Source organism: Ochotona princeps, chromosome 27, assembly GCF_030435755.1.
Source record: "Ochotona princeps isolate mOchPri1 chromosome 27, mOchPri1.hap1, whole genome shotgun sequence".
Lineage (NCBI taxonomy): Eukaryota > Metazoa > Chordata > Mammalia > Lagomorpha > Ochotonidae > Ochotona > Ochotona princeps.
Window position 1 is genome coordinate 6950961 of NC_080858.1, and position 18892 is coordinate 6969852.

Below are 18892 nucleotides of genomic sequence, written 5' to 3' on the forward strand. Positions count from 1 at the left end.
TAAATGCAAAGAAAACTTGAAATATGTGAGCAAGTGTTTGGCGTTGGAGAAAACCACTACTGAATCCTGTGCCAGAACGCTCCTGTGTTGGAGCTGGCTCTGTGGTGTTGTGGATGTACATCACCTCTTGGAACACCAGCACACAGGTGGACAGTGGTCAGTCCCAGCTGCTGCACAGCCAAGCCAATCCCTGCTGAAGATGGTATAGGCCCTTTGGGCCCACAGCTACTGGGAGACCAGGAAGAAGCTCCTGGCTTCAGACGGGCCCAGAATATTCACTGATGCCAATTAGGAAGTGAACCAAAGACTGAGTTATTAAGAGAAATATGGAAAGACACGTACAATGGCGATGCCTTAGAAATAACTAAGAATAAATAAAAGCAAGAACATGTTCACTCAGAACATATCACTTCAGGAAGCAGAATAATTCTATGTTCAAATATTTTAATTCTTCCCAATTTTAGCCTCAGAGGGAGAAAGCTCAAAAACAGCAATGCCATATTAACAGAGTAGTTTCCCCCAATTTGGTAACTCCAACAAATTTATATTAATAGACAAAAGATCAAATATTATATAAAAACTCAATAGTCATGCTTATTAAGAACCAGACACTTTTAAACTGCCTTCTTACCAGTGGGCATCATTTACAAACACTACTACATGCACTGACTATGGTCACAGAAATGACCTTGACGTCCCCAAAATTATCTGGCCGACTACTGTAATACTCAAGGTCAAAAAAAATTTTCTTTCACATACATTAATTCTGGATTTACTTCTTTCTCTACTTTGTGCAAACAAATTCTTTTGCAAAGCCCCTGGCATTAAATCACCAACTAAGCAGAATGACATTAATTTTGAGAAGCTCTAGCAAAAGAGTTTAATCAATACTACAAAAATTCCAAATTTAGCCTAAAGCCTCAGAATTATTTTTACATTTATTTTGAAAACAGACAAAAATTAAATGTCTATCTACAAAAGTATTATTAAACAAGTTACAGTATACCTATCATGAGAAATGCTATAGGTTAGTGACAAAAATAAGGTAAGACTATATGCACTGATATCTCACTGATAGAACACCTCAAAGTACGCTGAGTAACCACAACAAGAAAGAAAAGAGGACAGGGAAGGGAGATTATTTTCCAGAAACATCTCCAAGCTGGTTAGCGCAACAAGAGCCCATGCGTATGCAGATATGGCAAAAAGGACATATATCAAAAGACCAAGAGGAAATAACCATGAGGAGAATGGTTTCTAGTTAATTCCAACTGCTCTGTATTCCTCTAGGATTTTTGCAAATAATGAAATTCTAGCATGACATTTAAAGGAAAATTTAAACTTGAACTCTCACTTGGCTGTAAATGATTAACTGTCTGCAGGCAATGAATTAAAACAAGTGTTTGTGAAATAACTGTAAATACGCCATTTTTCCTATTTCTGTCACTATTTAAATATACCTTTAAACGTACCCCTATCGTTATGAAAAGGCACCAGGCATGTGCCACAGCATTTAGGATGCCATCTGGGATGACCGCATGGGATGACTTGAATTTGGATTCCAGCTCCTTGCTAACACACGCCCTGCAACGCAGCAAGTAACAGCTCAAGCACTTGCGTCCTTGATGCCACAGGATCTCCAACTCAAACTCAACCGAGCTTCATGCTCCTGACTTCCACCTGTTCCGATGCTGGCTGTTACAACCCTTCCGTGAGAGGTAAACCAGCTGCTTTCCGCCTTGCTCCAGCTTTCTCTATCTACCTCCAAGTTTCTAAAATCCAAAGCAATATTTAGCAACACCTTCCCAATTTCCTGAGTGTAATTTTGATGAATATGTGTTGGTCAAACCTTATACTGTACACCAACATAAGGTGATATTACATATTCACTATTTATACATGTTCGTACACGCATGTGTGAGCATGTATTTTTTACTGGAGTTATCCTAGGTTAAAAAAATCCGCAGTAGAACCTTAAACTGTTACCTTATATTCATCCACAATAATGCTGAGAGCATCATGACCCGCTTTCCTCATGTCTTCCAGCTCCTGCTTATGTTTCTCCTGAAAGAAAAAGTAAAGCATGATTGGCTCTTCCATTTTGTTTTCAGAAGAATAAAAGCATTAACTTTCTCCCCAAATACGATGGAGTGGGTTAATTACATATACATCACTAATAGCAAAAACACATAAAAGATAACTTCCAAAACAGACTTTAAAAAAATATTTATTTTTATTGTAAAGTCAGACATACAGAGAGAAAGAGACAGAGACGAAGATCTTCCTTCCACCAGTTCACTCTCAAGTGACACAACGGCCAGAGATGAGCTGATCCGAAGCAAGGAGCCTGGAGTTTCTTCTGGGTCTCCCACGTGGGTGCAGGGTCCCAAGGCTTTGGCCCGTTCTCCACTCCTTTCCCAGGCCACAAGGAGGGAGCTGGATAGGAAGTGGGGCTGCTGGGATTAGAACCAGTGCCCATATGGGACAACAGTGTGTTCAAGGTGAGGACTTTAGACGTTAGTCCACTGTGCCTGCCCAACCCCCCCTTTTTCTTTCGAGGTAAACCACCACCTCAGTATTTTCTGACATCTGACCTCTCTGCACCTCTCCTCTATCAATAGATGCAGGGCTTCCTTCCGTTCACGGTTCCTCACAGTCTTCAGTATTTCCTTTATTCATTCTCAAAGACGGACACCTTCTCCGGGTACTTCCTAGACACTGGTGAGTACAGAGCACTCTGGCGTCAGGTCTGTCTTCCAATGTCTGTGCTCTAGGACCTGTTCCTTCAGAGGTGGCCCAGTCTAACTCCCTAGGATCGCACGGTTACAGTCATTCTCCATGGACATCACCCAGCTGAGGCACACCGGAACATCTTCCTTTGCCAATAGTTCATTCTGTGTGAGTGCTCCGCGTTTCAGTAACCACCGCCAGCTAGTATTAACGCATTCGGTTTACCTTTATCATTGTTACTCTAATTCTGCAGGAAAATCTGCAAACCTCAGCAGCCTCTGTTGCTACCATCACCATGCAAGACTCACTCCTTCCTTGGTGAGATATCCCCTTACGTGGACCCCTAGCCTGAGCTTTCCACCATATCCCTCTCCAGTCGGTCCTCTTGGCTCCACCTCACCACCCAGCTTCCAAACCCAGGAGTCACTCGAGCCCTCACCTCTAACTTCGCCGAACTCTAATTCATCTTAATTCTATTATGTGAAACACAGAGTACCAGCTATATTTCTCTATGAGCATCATTGCATATATATCTAAAAGCAATGTCAAATTCTTCATTTTCCTCTACCAAGTTTAGAGTGGGTTGAAAATAACCAAGAAATGTTCTCCTTTAATCATTCATAATCTTCACGACGTCTTTAGAAACTCCTTCTGGTTCTGTCTTGATTTTTAATTCTTTACAAAAACTTTAACATGTAAAACATGTACTGGACCCTGTTCTAAGTCACCCGTATTTTCGCTGTTTTCATGTGTTTATTTGAACTGATATAGCCATGCTTTACAACCTGAAGACCTGTGAGACTACGCACTAGGTAATTCTCTGGCTGGCACCACGCTCCTTTCTCACCAGGACCACAGTGACACCCTCATGGCTGAGATCCGACCCTTTCCCAGTTAATCCCAAGGATCCTTTGAAAACTGAAGCCCGATCACACAGTGTAACATGAACCCTCCCTGAGGCATAAATTATTCACTGCTGTGTCCACAGTACCAAAGGCAGTAACTGACCCAGTGGGTGGTCAATAAATATCTTTGAATAAAAATCACACATCTGTCCAAAATTCCCAGATGGCTTTCACATTAATACATAAAGTATCTAAAATCATTCGCATGGCCCAAACTGACACCACTCTTTTCCGGACTCGCCCTCTGCCCTGTTAAGCACACTCCTACTCTAAGGCGACTGGCGCTGTTGGGGACCGTGTTGAGTTTCGGCCCATGCTGCTCATCTCAGACCAGCAGCGTTCACTTCCTCTGAACCGTGTTCACAAGACTCTCTCCCCAAAGCCCCCTGCTCATCTTCGCTACCATCACTCACATCCAGCACTGACTTGTCGGCACAGCACCTGCATGTCTGGTTTTCCTTGTGCTTTCCCTTCAGTGTCTGGGCAGCCCGGGGTCAGACAGCATCACTATGACCCGCCAGTACCTTCTCAGCGACTGAAGGAAGTGGACGATGTAACGGTAGCATACTGTGTCATAGCGGCATTTAGTCACACTAACAGCATCTACACTGTTGCCTGTCTCTACACACTGCACAGGGAAAGACAACAGTGCCGCCCCCTTCAGGCACCTGGGGAGGTAAGGAGAACACAGACACCAGAAGTATCTCAGTGTGTCTCTGTACGTTCCATACGGTGTCAGTCTGATGAATAAGTACTGAGTCGAGAAGAGATAGAGTGAGCTGTTTCTGAAGGTCAAAAATACTTTAAACATGAGATTGCAATTCTTTTCTTTCTCAAAGACAGTTATTTAACATCAAAATAAGAATGTTAGAAAGGTTATTTATAGCAAGGTCTGAGAAAATGGCATAGGTTCACAGAGATATTTGAAAAAAGGAAGTTATAATTGATATTCTCTGATACAGACTGACCACTGAAGAGTTATCTGTTCAGTGAGCGAGTTGGGGGAGCCTTCCATCTTTCCGCATGCCATTCCCACGCGGTACTGCAGCAGCCTCAATCAGCCGCCTGTAATTACTGCAGAGTTGCTGTCAGCAATCACACAGCCACACTGTAACACACCAGGCTGCCCAGATACCCAAAGGAAAATACAGGAAAAACCAATCATACATGGAACTCAAGTTTTTGGTTCAGGAATGTAGGGCCAAAATTTTACAACCTATCTTCAAAGTAGTTAAACCCAAATGTGACCATAAAGACAGTTTTCTTTCAAAATGTCAAACCCCAAAACATCAGTAGAAAGGGAAGACTCGGGAAAATATTTCACCTTAAATAAAACTACAAAACTTTTAAATAAGAAGAAATTTCAGGCCCAGCGGCGTGGCCTAGCAGCTAAACTCCCCGCCTTGAACATGCCGGGAACCCATATGGGCACCAGTTCTAATCCCGGCAGCTCCACTTCCCATCCAGCTCCCTGCTTGTGGCCTGGGAAAGCAGTCGAGGATGGCCCAATGCTTTGGGATCCTGCATGAATGTTGGGAGACCTGGAGGAAGTTCCTGGCTCCTGGCTCCGGATTGGCACAGCAGCGGCTGTTACAGTCACTTGGGGAGTGAATCATCAGATGGAAGATCTTTCTGTCTCTCCTCCTCTCTGTATATCTGACTTTGTAATAAAAATACACTTTTTTTAAAAAGAAGAGATTTCAAATGTACACTACTACAGTGCATTCATTTTAGAAACGGGGCGACTATGGCCCACAGACGTCAAGAAATCTTGTTAAAGATCTCTGAGTTCAAAAGCATCACGGAAGAGTCTAAATCAAACATCCTACCAACCAGCCCACTGTTTTATTTTAAAGCATTCTGTAAAAACTAAACTACTGAAATATCCTAATCCTTCATCAGATTCAAAAGGACACATAATCATGGTCATGTGTGCGACAAAACAGGACACACAGTCACTCTGTTCACCTGACAAACACGACGCAAAGTGAGGTGCTTTTCTAAGGTTATCAGATGTACTCCTTTCACCAATCCTACACCACCCATAAGCATTCCAATCCCAACACCCTGCTTGCCAAGATGTTTACACATACTTATGTCTGAATATGACTTCTTCCAAAAATAGTTTTCCTTCTGCTTGTAAATATGCCTTTTAAATAAACAACTTCTTAAAGTATTTGTTACGTAGTTGGCATGATGGCACCATGGGTTAAGCTACTGTTTGCAAAGTCAGCCAACCTCGTGAACATTCACATTCAAGTTCTGGCTCCAACTTTGATAGCAGTTCCTGCAAACGTACCTGGCAAAACAGTGGATGATGATCCAACTGCTCAGGTCCCCATCATCCATGCTGGAGACCAACATGGGAGTCCTGACCTTGACCAGGCTCAGTCCTGGCTACTGTAAGCATGTGGGGAGTGCATCGAAGCATGAAAATCACTCCCTCTCTGTTTTCCTCTCTATCCCACCATTATTCTGCATGTTAAATAAAATTTTTTAAAATTATCTTGAAAAATGCAAACTTACACAGGAACCAGAATATCAACAAATCTAAGTACTTTACACAAAATGCCAAACCTGCAATTTTTATTTTTTCTATACATTACCATCCTCATTGTAATATACTGATGTGTATGCTCAAGTCAGACACAGAAACTTAGATTTTTTTTTAAATTCTGAAACTAACATACACATTGATAAACATTTCCAAGTTTGCATATAATTACTGCCATTCATTGCCAAGTCAAATAGAAGCCATACTAATCATCCTTAATAAACTAATCTATGCAAAGCAATAGAATACATTGCCACATAGACGGTTAAAAGCCAACATGTGATTGACATATGTGGAATGAATTGTTGAAGTGCTTTTAAAAAAGAAAAAGGGGGAAAAAAGGAAAGAAGCCAACCATTTTATCCACCTAGGAGAAAGCAGCTGCTTCTCTCTTTCCAAATTCTCTGACCAGGAGCCAGGTTATAATTAGTGACCAGAACAAAATTAGCTAACGCAGCCAGATACAGAACGGTTCTCAATGTGAGTTTCATTGCCACTTTCTTCGAGGCCACAAGATTACATCCCTTTCACAACAACTAATCAACTCGATTGGAGAAGGCAGGCATAAACACCTCCAGATATTCCAAAGGAAATTTGTGGAGGAAGAAATCAAAATAAAGATAGTGGGATAACATCCAACCAAGGAACTGGAAGATTCTGAGAAAAGCATAAACATTTTCCTACCAAAATGCGAGAAGCCCGACACACAACTATGAAGTAACTACAACTGCCAATAGGGCACAAAGCACTTGAATGATCACATACGCACATTCTGTCAAAACGCAACAACAAAAACACCTCCACATGGCACAGTGTCCCGCCACACAAGCTGACAGCCCCAGCCAGCCTAGTCCGTTCCCTAGGGGAGCCACCATCCCAGCAGGAGCAGGAGGATTCCCTGGCACAATGCTGCTGCTACTGCCAAGTCCACCTGCAAGTTTCCCCTACTCATCCCCTCGTAGGAGTCTCATCCCCACCTTGCTGCTCCAGCTCCCTGTTCAGTCTCTCCACTCACTCTGTCACAAGTAACAGCTCATGACAGATCCTCAAAACGTTTCCGAGACTACTTCATTTACTCTAGCCAAAAATAAACTTGAAGGAAAATAATCACATAAGAATCATTCCAAAGCTAGAAAGTAACTTTAACACATGAAAGCAAGGCCCTTTTGCTATGACGCCAACAGGTGACTTCAACAGATAGACGTGTCCCTCTGCTTTCAGAGAACCGAAGACTTCCAAGGCCTAGGTTGAATCTTTGGGTTCATTCCTTTACTGTCCACCATAACACACTGCACGAGTTTCATGAGCAGGCAAAAAAAAAAAACAAACCTTCGGCTTTGCTGAATATTCTCAATAAAAACAAGGTGACAAACAAACTTTGGGACTTTTCCTTACAAATACAAGATGAAAGAATGCAAAGAAGCAAACAATCTGCTCAGACCAGCATAGAAGGAACTGATTTTTCTATACACTAGTTTACAAAATCAAAACATGACAATCACAACCAGTCCTAAGCCAGAACTTTAAGGAAAGGAATGGGTAGTAGGCCTATGAGAACGGACTGGTCATCAACACGACGAGTGAAGTCGATCACAGTTGATGTGTTTACCATAGAGCCGTTAGTGTTACCACTGTCATGTCTCCACCTCCTCTGCCAACTACCTTGAGTCCAAAGAACAGAACCCACACAGCCTGAGCAAGGCGGAATCCGCAAAATCCCTGCTGAGACCCCTGGCTAACTTGTAAGCTGGACTGGTTCTATTCCTACTGTGTCACTATAAATGCACAAGTAGAAATAAAGAATGAGCGAGATGAGGGAAGAGAGTCATTCCATTGTGCACCAGATTCAGAAATTACTGACGTTTCACTTTATCAAGATCAAAGGCAAGATACTTTAAAAAGCAGATGTTCAAAACCAACCCAACCTAAATGCAGGGAGAAACGAAAAGGGGGGAAAAGGATGAAATCAAAGGAACGGGCACCAACACGGGGAAGGAGGCGGAAAGAGCAGGTCAAGTTCTCAACCACAAAGCCGCTGCACCTACTTGTATGATCAGGACCTTCCCAACAAGCCTACCCCAGCCTGTGCTTCCAGACACAGGCAGCACACGAGCAGGGAAAACCAAGCAAGCCGACATTCAAGAAAAGGCCTGTCGTTTACACACATGGTAAACCTAACAACCTTCTTTCATTCAGGAGAGAAACCTCTCTAAAGTTCTCACAATTGGGGGACTTTTCCCATTTGAACTTAAGTAACAGAACAAACCGGTAATAACACAAATTATCAAGACATTAACACTCTGATCAAGGAAAATGGCTTAGTAATTAAAACCACTCTGTGTCATCCTGGATTAGCCATAAATCCATTTACTGAGGTATTTACAAGAGAAAAAAAAGATTTGTGACACAGAGACATAGGACAGAAGCATATGTAAAGATGGGGGAGGGACTAGAGACACTTCCACAGGCCGCGGAACACCAGGCACTAGAAGTTGCATGAGGTAAGGAAGTGATGTGAAAAGGGTGTGGCCAAGACAGTTTGTTGATTCTACATCTCTGACCCCCGCAACACATTTCTGTTTTTTATACCACCAAGCTCGTTCAGGAATGTTCAGGAATCTCTAAGAAACACACATACATTTTGATACCAAGCAGTGTGAGCTCCTTTAACAAATATTCAAGTTGTAGAAGAGGCGGAGCAATCAAAGGGGTCGAAGCTGGACGGGCTCTGTAGTGCCAGCGTGGAAATGGCTCCCTGGCCCGAAGCAGGGATGGCACAAGTAAGCATACTAAATGCACTTTTACAGCTAGGGCGGAAGTGGAGATGGCTGTAGAGGAACCATCTATCACTTCAGGGAACACTTAGGCCATTCTGAACAGATTATCGATAGCAGTAGCAACATCAAAGGCACCACTAGTGAGGTCTGAGAAGGAAATAAGGGAACATGAAGTTGAAACTACATGAAAGATGATCCGTAGTATGAAGAGAAAATTCGGCCAAGTTGTGTCCTGCTGTTGGATAGAAAGCGGCCTCTACGCCAAGGATTTCCATGTTTAGCTGAGAAGATTTTTCAGCAAAGTATAGAAGATATAGACCAGTTTCTCACTATTGCTTACAAATAAATGCAGAAAATATCTTGAACAGCAAACAGGACTTATTAATATGGGACATTATGAATCTATCTATATTGCTAAGGATGCTGGAACTAGTCGATCTACTATTGCAAAACCATGTTATAAAAGATCAAGATTATAACCAAAGGACTCTGCCTGTGAAATTAGGAGTATGGTGGTATATGGACCCAACAGCCAGCTCGGTAGAAGACAGTTACCTAGCAAAGACCCATTTAGTCTCCAAAATACCTTCTTATCTAGAGATCCACGAGGTTTTTGAGAATGTTACAATAGCAGAAATGCAGTCAGCTTTAAATGGAAGGGTACAGGATGAGATTAATGAAAAGAAAATGATGATGTTACAGGGTGGTAATGTGAATGTAATTCAAATGGTTCATGGAAACACGCATATAAAAGATAACTATGATATAGAAAAAATCTTCAAAGTCCAAGCATAGCATTTTGGAAATATGCATTCCCCCATTAAAAGACTCTTCAAATGCACAATCCTCTAGCTAAAAGGATGAGTCTGAAGGTAGAGAGAGAGAGAGGCAGGCCAGGAGGATGGACCCAAGAGCAGGGGGAGTGACAGGGCAACAGGCCTAGAAGCCAACAGAGCTGCAAATGCAAAGGGTGACAGAGACGTGAGCCCACAGGGCACTGACCTGCAGCACAGGCCCAAAGAACAGCTGGGGCCACAGGGCCAGATGCCCAAGAAAGGAGACCATCTGCATGAGAAGTGGATCATCAAGCCATGGGGTTATTCTCAGGTCTTGAGCCCTGAAGGTTCTACACTTGTCTGGGACTGCCACTCCATTATTTCTCTCACATTTCCTTTCAGGGTTAACTAAAATGCCTGTATCCCCACGCCATGATACTTAGATGAGATTCCAGACATACAGCTGATGCTATAATTCCAGAAACATCAGAACATGGTACATACATTCTGCACAAAATGAGAAGTGAATTTTGAGGGACTAGGAAGAAGACTAGAGGAGGCTAAACAGCACCCCCTCAAAATCTGATCCCAAGAGGCCAGCGTTGAGGCAGGTGGGTGAAGCCTGCGACACCATCAGCCCTTAGTGGCGCTGGGTCACGGCCCTTTCACTCTGCTTCCAATCTAGCCCTCTGCTTATAGCCTGGGAAAGGCAATGGAAAACGGCCCAAGTAGTTGGCCCCTGCCATCCACATGGGAGATGCTGATGAAGTTCCTGGTTTTGACTACTTGCAGGAGTTTACCAGCAGATGGAAGTTCCCTCTCTCTTTCAATTATATTTTTTTCTGAAAACAAGTCTGATCTAATTTCTAATCCCTGGTGCCTATGGATTGGGTACTTGTACTCCTAAATAAAAGGAAGACCCCTGGTTAAAGTTAGATATACCTTGACAACATGATGCTCAATTTTCTAATTTTATCTATGCACTTAAATATCAGTATGTTACTAAAGGACTATACTACTGCAAGGATGTAGGGGAAATGGTGTAAGGGGAAAATCAGGAAATAAAAGCGGTGCAAAAAGGGGATCACTATACCAACAAAAATGTATCACAGAAAACAATGAAAAAATTTAGAAACTTCTTCATCAATAAAATCTAATTATTTCTAATCTGTCAAAAAAAAAAAGAAGAAGAAAGGTGGTATTTGCAGATATAACTAAGTAAAAGATGCACGAGTTAAGGACGTAAGGATGGGCACAAAATCCAAGGACTCCTTCTATTTTAAGCGCAAAGAAAAGGCAACAGGAGACACAGGGAAGAAGGGGGCAGATAACGCAGCCATTCTGCTGGGAGCTAAGGAGTCCTGTGTCAGGAGCAAGCAGAAGGGGCAGGGGGCTCGGCGGGGGAGCCTAAAGTGTGTGGCCCCACTGGCATTGGATTCTAGACCCCTGAGCCCAGAGCTGAGAGAAGACATTCCTATGAGTCCATCACCATTGATGGACCTTCTTAGGGCAGCTGTGGGAACACAATGTGGCGGTTGTGATGGGCACTCAGACGGCTTCTTCCTTCACTCACCCACCTACCTCAAAGGCCTCCCTGTTTTCTTGTTCCCCAGAGACACAGCAAGCTAACAAACCAGGATACTTCTCCTCATGACATGGTGCTTCTAAGTGTTAAAAATAACTAGTGTGTCTCCAAGTCATCTCCCCTAAATAGACCATGGTCAATTTAACAGAAATCTTCAAATGTAACAATAACTCCAGATCAGTAAAAGTGATGGAGTATTAAAAACAGATATTAACTAGTGCTGCAACCCAGTGCAACTGAAACACATGAAAACAGCCTTGGTTTTTATTTTTGTTGTGTTTTACTTATAATTATAAAAAGCTATAATGGGAAAGGATCATGGCTAACAAAACAGAACAATGTGTTTGCTCATGCTAACAGCGGATCTAACAAAGGGGAACTGGAAGGGGGGAGCTGTTTAAGAGTAACAGAGACCCAAGTAGAGTCAAGATTCAGCAGCAACAAGGAGAAGGAAATGAAGGTGAGAGAAGATTCCAAACAGCAGCATCGGCAGACAGTTTGTCACTGAAGACACAGTAGCCTCCTGTCGCCCACATCACAGAGCTATGCAGCTCATTTGCTGTGTGCATGGGAGAATTACAGGAGCCATCGCCCTACAGCCCAATGTGGCTCACAAGGCTGTATTCTCCTCTTCCTGCGAGAGAAGTGAGAGAGGGAAACGGGTGTGTAGGCAACATCAAGCAGTGAATGATTCTTTGGGAAAGTGAATAGGCCACAGAATACACAATGGCCTTTTCAAAGTTCCACTGGGAACTGCAAGAGGTGGTGACAAATCACAGGCAGGCGAGAGACAGGGGGGCCTGGGAGGGGGCTTGGGAACACAGGCAGTGTGGCTGTCCTGGGCAGCAGCCGCTCACAGCAACCCCTAGGGCTGGTCTCTGAAGAATGGAGGAGACAGACGCTGGGGGTGACCGGGGCAGGAGGAACCACAGACTGCTCTCTAGTGATGAACTGTTCCCTGGCCCATGACACTGGAATGACCAAGTCCAAGACAAGTACCCTTGTTTTGGAAGAATTTCCTTCAGGCAGATAACTGAACCTCAGAGATTCCCCACCATGACCTGGGGTAGGAGGGAGAATAATAAGAACATTTTTTTCAAATTATCTATTTCAAAGGCAGTTACAGAGAGAGAGCAAGACACACATAGTGAGTGAGAACGAAAATGAGACAGAGAATCTTCCACCTGCTGATTGACTCACATCCCAAATAGCTGCATGGACAATCAGAAGAATCAGTGGTATTGAACGTAGGCCATTCAACAGTCAAAGGAAAAAATGGAAAAATGTACTAGCAGGAAAATAATTTGGGACAAACAGAATAGAGCAAATAGCTGAGTAACAGGGGCTTAGGAGGGACTTAATAATGTCAAAGTAATATAAAGGTAACAGAAAAACTCTCACAAACCTACAGAAAGCTACAGTGTTCAGTTGGAAGTCACTCATCGAATTCAACTAAAGTCTCTCACAAGAAATACTGCAAGCAATTTTCCAAGATAAAAACAAATGAGAGTACTGAAAAAGCTACAAGAGAAAAGAAACAGGTAAAATTACCAGGAGACATTTACTGACCAAGAGAGACTAGAATGACACTTCTACGGTGCAAAAGAGAAAGAAACAAACAAACCAGACATCGAAGAATATGGTGTCCAGAGGAAAGCAATATAGGGTAGTGGGTGGAGGTCACACCTGCAATGCTAACCTCCTACAGGAGTGCTGGCTCCCTGTCCAGCTCCCTGCTAGCGGCCTGGGAAATGCAATGAAACCTAGTCCAAGTGTCCGGGAACTGCTACCTAAGTGGATGTGCAAGGTGTTGCTCCCAGCTTCAGTCAGGCCCCGCAGCAGCCATAGCTATCCAGACAGTGACTAAGCAGAGGGAAGGCCTCCCTGCAAAACCACCACCTCTAACTGGTTAAAAGCATATTGCGTCCAGAAAAGTTACTACTTAGATATGAAGTAATATATTTTCATAGAAAAAAATTAGAAAAAAACCCAGAATTTATTACAACCGTCTAGACCTATCTTACAAGAAACGATAGTGGAAATTATTCAAAGTTGAAGGTAGAAATGATAATGAGTAAGAAGAAAATGTCAGAAGATGTAAAACTCAATAGTGTGTATCTAAATTCAGAATGCTGTACTATTTCACATGTTTAGTATCATGATTAAAAATAATTATTTTAAAGTAACTTAATACAGATACAGGTAATATGCAGAGATGTATACTGGGGCATCAGAAGTTCAACATTCCAGGAGAAACTCAGTTTAAGGGTAAAGCTGTAACTTTCTTTCCTGCTTCTATTTTTTTCCCCACATCATTTCCTATCTTTTCAATCAAGTCCAGTTGTTGTTATTTCAAAATGTTATACCCAAAAGATTATTTTGCTAAGCTTCACAATAATGACAAAGCAGAATTATTTAACAGACTATCAAAGTACAGAGCATGGAATCAAAGCACATTACAAAAGAAAATCCATCACCAAGGAAGATAGTGACAAGGAGAAACAAATTGCAGAACTGGCAAACATCTACACAGAAGACCTTATCTATTAACTGCTCCTATAGATTTCAGTGGAAAAATTCCTCAGTTCATGTGTAAAGGGTAGCCATATTATAATAAAGAACTAACCAGATGCTGCTAACAAGAAACTTCGCTTGTAAAGATACACTTAGAGAGTAAAAGGATGCAATGAGTTACATCGTGCAAACTGAACCTATTAGAAAGTAGCACTAGCTGTATTTACTGTAGCTAAGGCAGATTTCAAATCAAAACCAACCAGAAAGTAGGCATAGTCATCATATAGTGATAAAGGGTTCAAAACAGCAAAAAAAAAAAAAATTCAATTTATATGCACCCAATACTCAAACGTTCAAAATACATAAAGCAAACATCACTAGACCTAAAGAGAAAAACAGCTTTTAAAACCACTAACAACCCACTTTAAGAAATGGACAGGAAACCTAAAGAGAAAATCAACAAAGAAACAGAATTAAATTGTACCCTAGTTCAACTGGACATAACACACATCAACAGAATGTTCCACCTAGCCGTTATAGAAAGCACATTCTTCTCAATAGCCTATGGAAAATTCTAGACAGAGTATATGGTAAGTCACAAAATAAGTCTCAATGTTTTTGAAAGATCCATTCGTTTATTCAAAAGGCAGAATGGCAGAGAGAGCTGAGACAGGGTATTCCATGTACACGCTCACTCCTAAATGCCCACCACACACAAGGTGGAGTCAGGCTGAAGCCAGGAAGTCCATACAGGCCCCACAGGGAGAGCAGAGACTGGCTATTTCACATACACATTCACTCCCAAAAGCCCACCACACTCAAGGCTGGGTCAGGCTGAAGCCAGAAGCCCACGCTGGTCCCCACAGGGAGAGCAGCCTGCGAGCAGGAAGCTTTTCCAGATGCCAAGCTGCTAGCCCTTGAACTGGTACTCTGCTAGGGGGTGTAGCAGCAGCCTAGTCCACAACGCCATAATGCTGGGCCCTCCATGTGTTGGTAAAGAGGTTCGTTTTTAAAAATATAAATCATACTGGGTACCTTTTCTGACCACAGGACAATGAAACAAAATCATACAAGTACATGAAAATTAAACAAATTATTCCTGAATAAGCAATCCATTAGCAATAAAGTAAAAACAAAATGTTTCAATTTTTGTAATGAATTAAAATGGAAGCCATATTCCAAAATCAGCTGGATACAGAAAAAGCAGTTCTAACAGTGAGGTTCATACCAATCAATTCCTGAAACAAAACAATCGAGAGACGTCTGAACAACAAATCACCACTGCAGCTCAAGGAATTGGAAAAACAATAAACCAAAACTTTGGTTTGGTGAATAGTTGGAGATGTGATTTGTAACATAAAGAGATAAATAGCAAATCTCACAGCAGAAAAAAATGTAGACATTTCAAGTACAATACATCAAAGAACTGAAGAACTGGTTACTCAAACAGATTTAAAAAGTCAGGTGTTTACACTAACAGAATATTCAAATAAAAACAAGAGACGAAAAGGAAGACATGCAACTGTCAATACAGATACTGAAAAGATGTTAGGGACTGTAGATAGACAATTACGCAGTAACAAGTTGATAACCTAGAGAAGCAGGCAATTTGTATGCATAAATGAACATCCATGCACAACTGATTCAAGAAGAAACAGAACGCCTAAACAAACCCATAATAAACAGTGACATCCAATCAGTAACACAAAATCTAGCATCAAGGATGGAGCCAGGACCAGAGGTTCACCCTGAATCCTACCAAATACTGCAAGAATTAACATTAACACTGCTTGCAAACTTTTATTTCCCCCAAAAAATAAGAGATGGGAATTCTTCCAAACCCTCTCTATGAACCCAGCATTGCCTTGACAATAAAAGCAGATAAAGACATCTCCACAAACAAAAAGACACAAGAACAAAGAAGAAAAGATGGCAAGAGAGGCTGTAAGCCAACACCCTTTGCAAATGCAAAAAAAACTCAACAAGATATTAGCCAACTGAATCCAGCAGCACATTCAAAATGTTACTCAGAATGATATAGCAGTATTCATTCCCAGGACTCGAGGATCATCTAAAATATGCAAATCTGTAAACATGACTCAATACATTGATAAAATGAAGAACAGTATCATATGACTACACCAACAGATGAAGAAAACGTCTCATAAAATTTAACATCTTTTCATGATGAAAACTCTAAAATTAGGTATTAAAAAAAATTCAATTTACAAAGGTCATATTTCACAAGCCAACAGCAAACATCATACTGAATAAGGAAAAGCTGAACAAGACAAGGATGTCCACTTTCAGAAATTTTATCCTAAACTACTGGAATTCCTAGCCAAAGGAAAAAAAAAAGAAATTGGGCAAGAGAGAAGGGGAAAAAGGGGGTAATGGGGAACACCCAAATTAAAAAGAAGTCAAAAAAAAAAAAGAAGTCAAATTGTTACTTTTTGTAAATGACACAAACTATATGATGCTGAAAAATTTAAGAAGACATTACATGATGGAAAAACATCCCATGTTCATGGAACAAAGAAACAATACAGTTACATAGTACTAAATGATTTGAAAGAAAACAAAAAGAAAACAGAAAAAAACACACAAGTGACACATTTGGTATTTCAAAGGAAAAAAAGCATACATACACACACACCTTTCGGAAACTAGAATTTAAAGCAATGCTTATTGGGTATAAAAATTAAAATCTTTTCGAAAGACCATACACACAAAAACACATAGTACATTTTTAGATAACTTCAAAATCTGGTGACAGGTATAAGAAAACACTACCACTGGCTGGCACATGACAGAGCCTGAGCAGTAAATATGGTAGGTGAGAAGATGTGATACTACATACCTTTTGTACTTTCTTAGTAATTTAAACCATGTAAATGTTATCTGGAAACTAAAATATTAACCTTTAAAATAATCCACATACCAGGTGTCTAGCTTAGATGCACACCTTGTAATGAGCACAGGTCATCTTAAGGACCACAGCCCTCGGGCTGACATTTGGAGACAGGAAATCCTGATCCCGACTTCCAAATAAGCAGACACCTCCTCTACTGACAACTGGCTGACATTACACACTGAGAGTACACGGCCAAGTGTGTAGTAAATATTTACAGAGGAAGAAAACATTGGAAGGCTCATGGGCCTAGAGGAGAGACCTCACTCAAGTGGCAACAGCTAAGCTTGAATTTCCTCTTCCATATAAAGAGGATACTCTCCCAGCTATGGTCAAGAGTAAATAAAGCAGGCACGCCAGCCTGAGCCTCGTGCCTCTCACTGAGTAAGCACGCCACTGCGCACACGGGCGAGGTCTCCACATCACCCTCTTCCTTCCACTTGTGCAGAAAAACAGGAGCGCAAGTAACAGAGACTTCATCCCACAATCCTGAATCAGAGTCGACCTAGACCAACCAAGTTCGACATTGAACACGCACAGGCATTTGAAAAGATTCTGTTCTCTTCTAGTGAGGGAAACGTATTCATAAAAAAAAAAGGGTGAAAATCTGTGGAATTAGGATATATCTTATTCCTATAGGCAAGCCCAAAACTGATGCTTCTTCTAAGACATAATTATTAGAGTTCAATAATGGTGAAAACAAAAATAGGAAAATATGTCCACCGGCAGAATAACCAATACACTTCACTGATTTTTAACGCTTGTAAAATAAGCAAGTGATGACCACTGCGTGAGTTTACGAAACCCAAATCAGAAATATTAAAGATTTGCAAATCAATCAATTCCATTCTTACATAAACATTACAGCCTCAGCACGAACACCTGAGTGCCTAAAACAGAATCATGCTTCACTTTACTGCCATTGTAAAATATTTATTGGTTCAAAAGGATAAAAAAAAATTAGGTAATATAATTAAAATAGCAGAGGAAATGTTTTATGATATAAAATATGAGTCACATCTTAGATACGCTAAACTATTTTTTCGGTCTCTCCTATTCTAGCTGAGGTAGCTAAAACCCAGTAAAAGCATCATCTCACTCTTAGAAAAGCTGCATCAAGCTTCCTAAAATTAGCATTAAGACAAGACCCTCTGTCTAAAAGCACAGGCATCAGCTGGAATATACAGGACTGTAATATCCTCATGGAACAAAAGATTTTATACTACTGCTTATCTTAGAGAAGCTTTTTTTTTCAACTGAGGCAACTATCCCATAAACATTTGCTATATGATAAACTTTACTATCAAGTCAGTGGTTTCACAGAACTGGGAAAGACCATGAAGATAAAAATAGGCATAATCCTTCTTCGTATTTTCTAAGTGATGCAAACTACAGGCAAAGAAAGTGACTTAGTGGGGAAACGTCTTCCCCAACATCTTTGTTTCATGTACGCATGTACAGGTTATGACATATATGATAAAGTAACAGATATTAACAAATACACCTGTATATTTATTTGATAAGATTTATAAACTAAATATATGCCTTTGTATATATTTCAGTTTCTCCATCTCTGAACTTAGCAATCTATTAGTCAATCTCCATCTAGCTCTCAGTGTAGTTCTTACAACCACACACACACACAGCTGGCCACACAAAATGCAGTGTTTACTCGCAGCACTGGAGTTTTTGGCAGACAGGCTGCCGAGAGGAGCATTAATAGCCGCCCGGTCACTGCAAATAAATCTGTCCAATCTGCATATGCAGTACTAGCCATGCTGACACTCCGCAAACCTTATTCCGTTCTCCTGTAAGGAAGGCCAAGAGATGAGCCATCCCACCTGTGCCTACCACATCTGCTCAGCAAGCACATGATCTATGCCCCTTTTCACGCTCTTCCCTACCATGGTGACTGTAAGAGAACTACCCAGAGTCTGTACAAAGTCCACACCCCCTCCTCACCCCACATTATATTGTAAATCTCCTCAACCCCAGAGGGAAGCTCTCATCCACTCTCCCACTTTCACAACCACAAAAATAGAAACATGCAGCAATGCTTTTCAAAATACAAATCCATCCTTGTCCCTGAAGAACTGTCTGGATTCACCGCCTCGCCATTGTGTCTTCCCATTCTCTTAGA

General features: G+C 41.4%; 1 protein-coding gene across 2 annotated transcripts in view; it reads right to left on the reverse strand.

Annotated features, from left to right (window-relative positions):
* Positions 1 to 18892, reverse strand: part of CCDC91 (coiled-coil domain containing 91) — a 192316-nt gene that overhangs the window by 112972 nt on the left and 60452 nt on the right. For both annotated transcript variants that reach the window (XM_058655774.1, XM_012929088.2), the window contains one exon: positions 1987 to 2064. In XM_058655774.1, coding sequence (XP_058511757.1) covers positions 1987 to 2064 — 78 coding nt within the window. The remainder of the gene's footprint in view (positions 1 to 1986; positions 2065 to 18892) is intronic.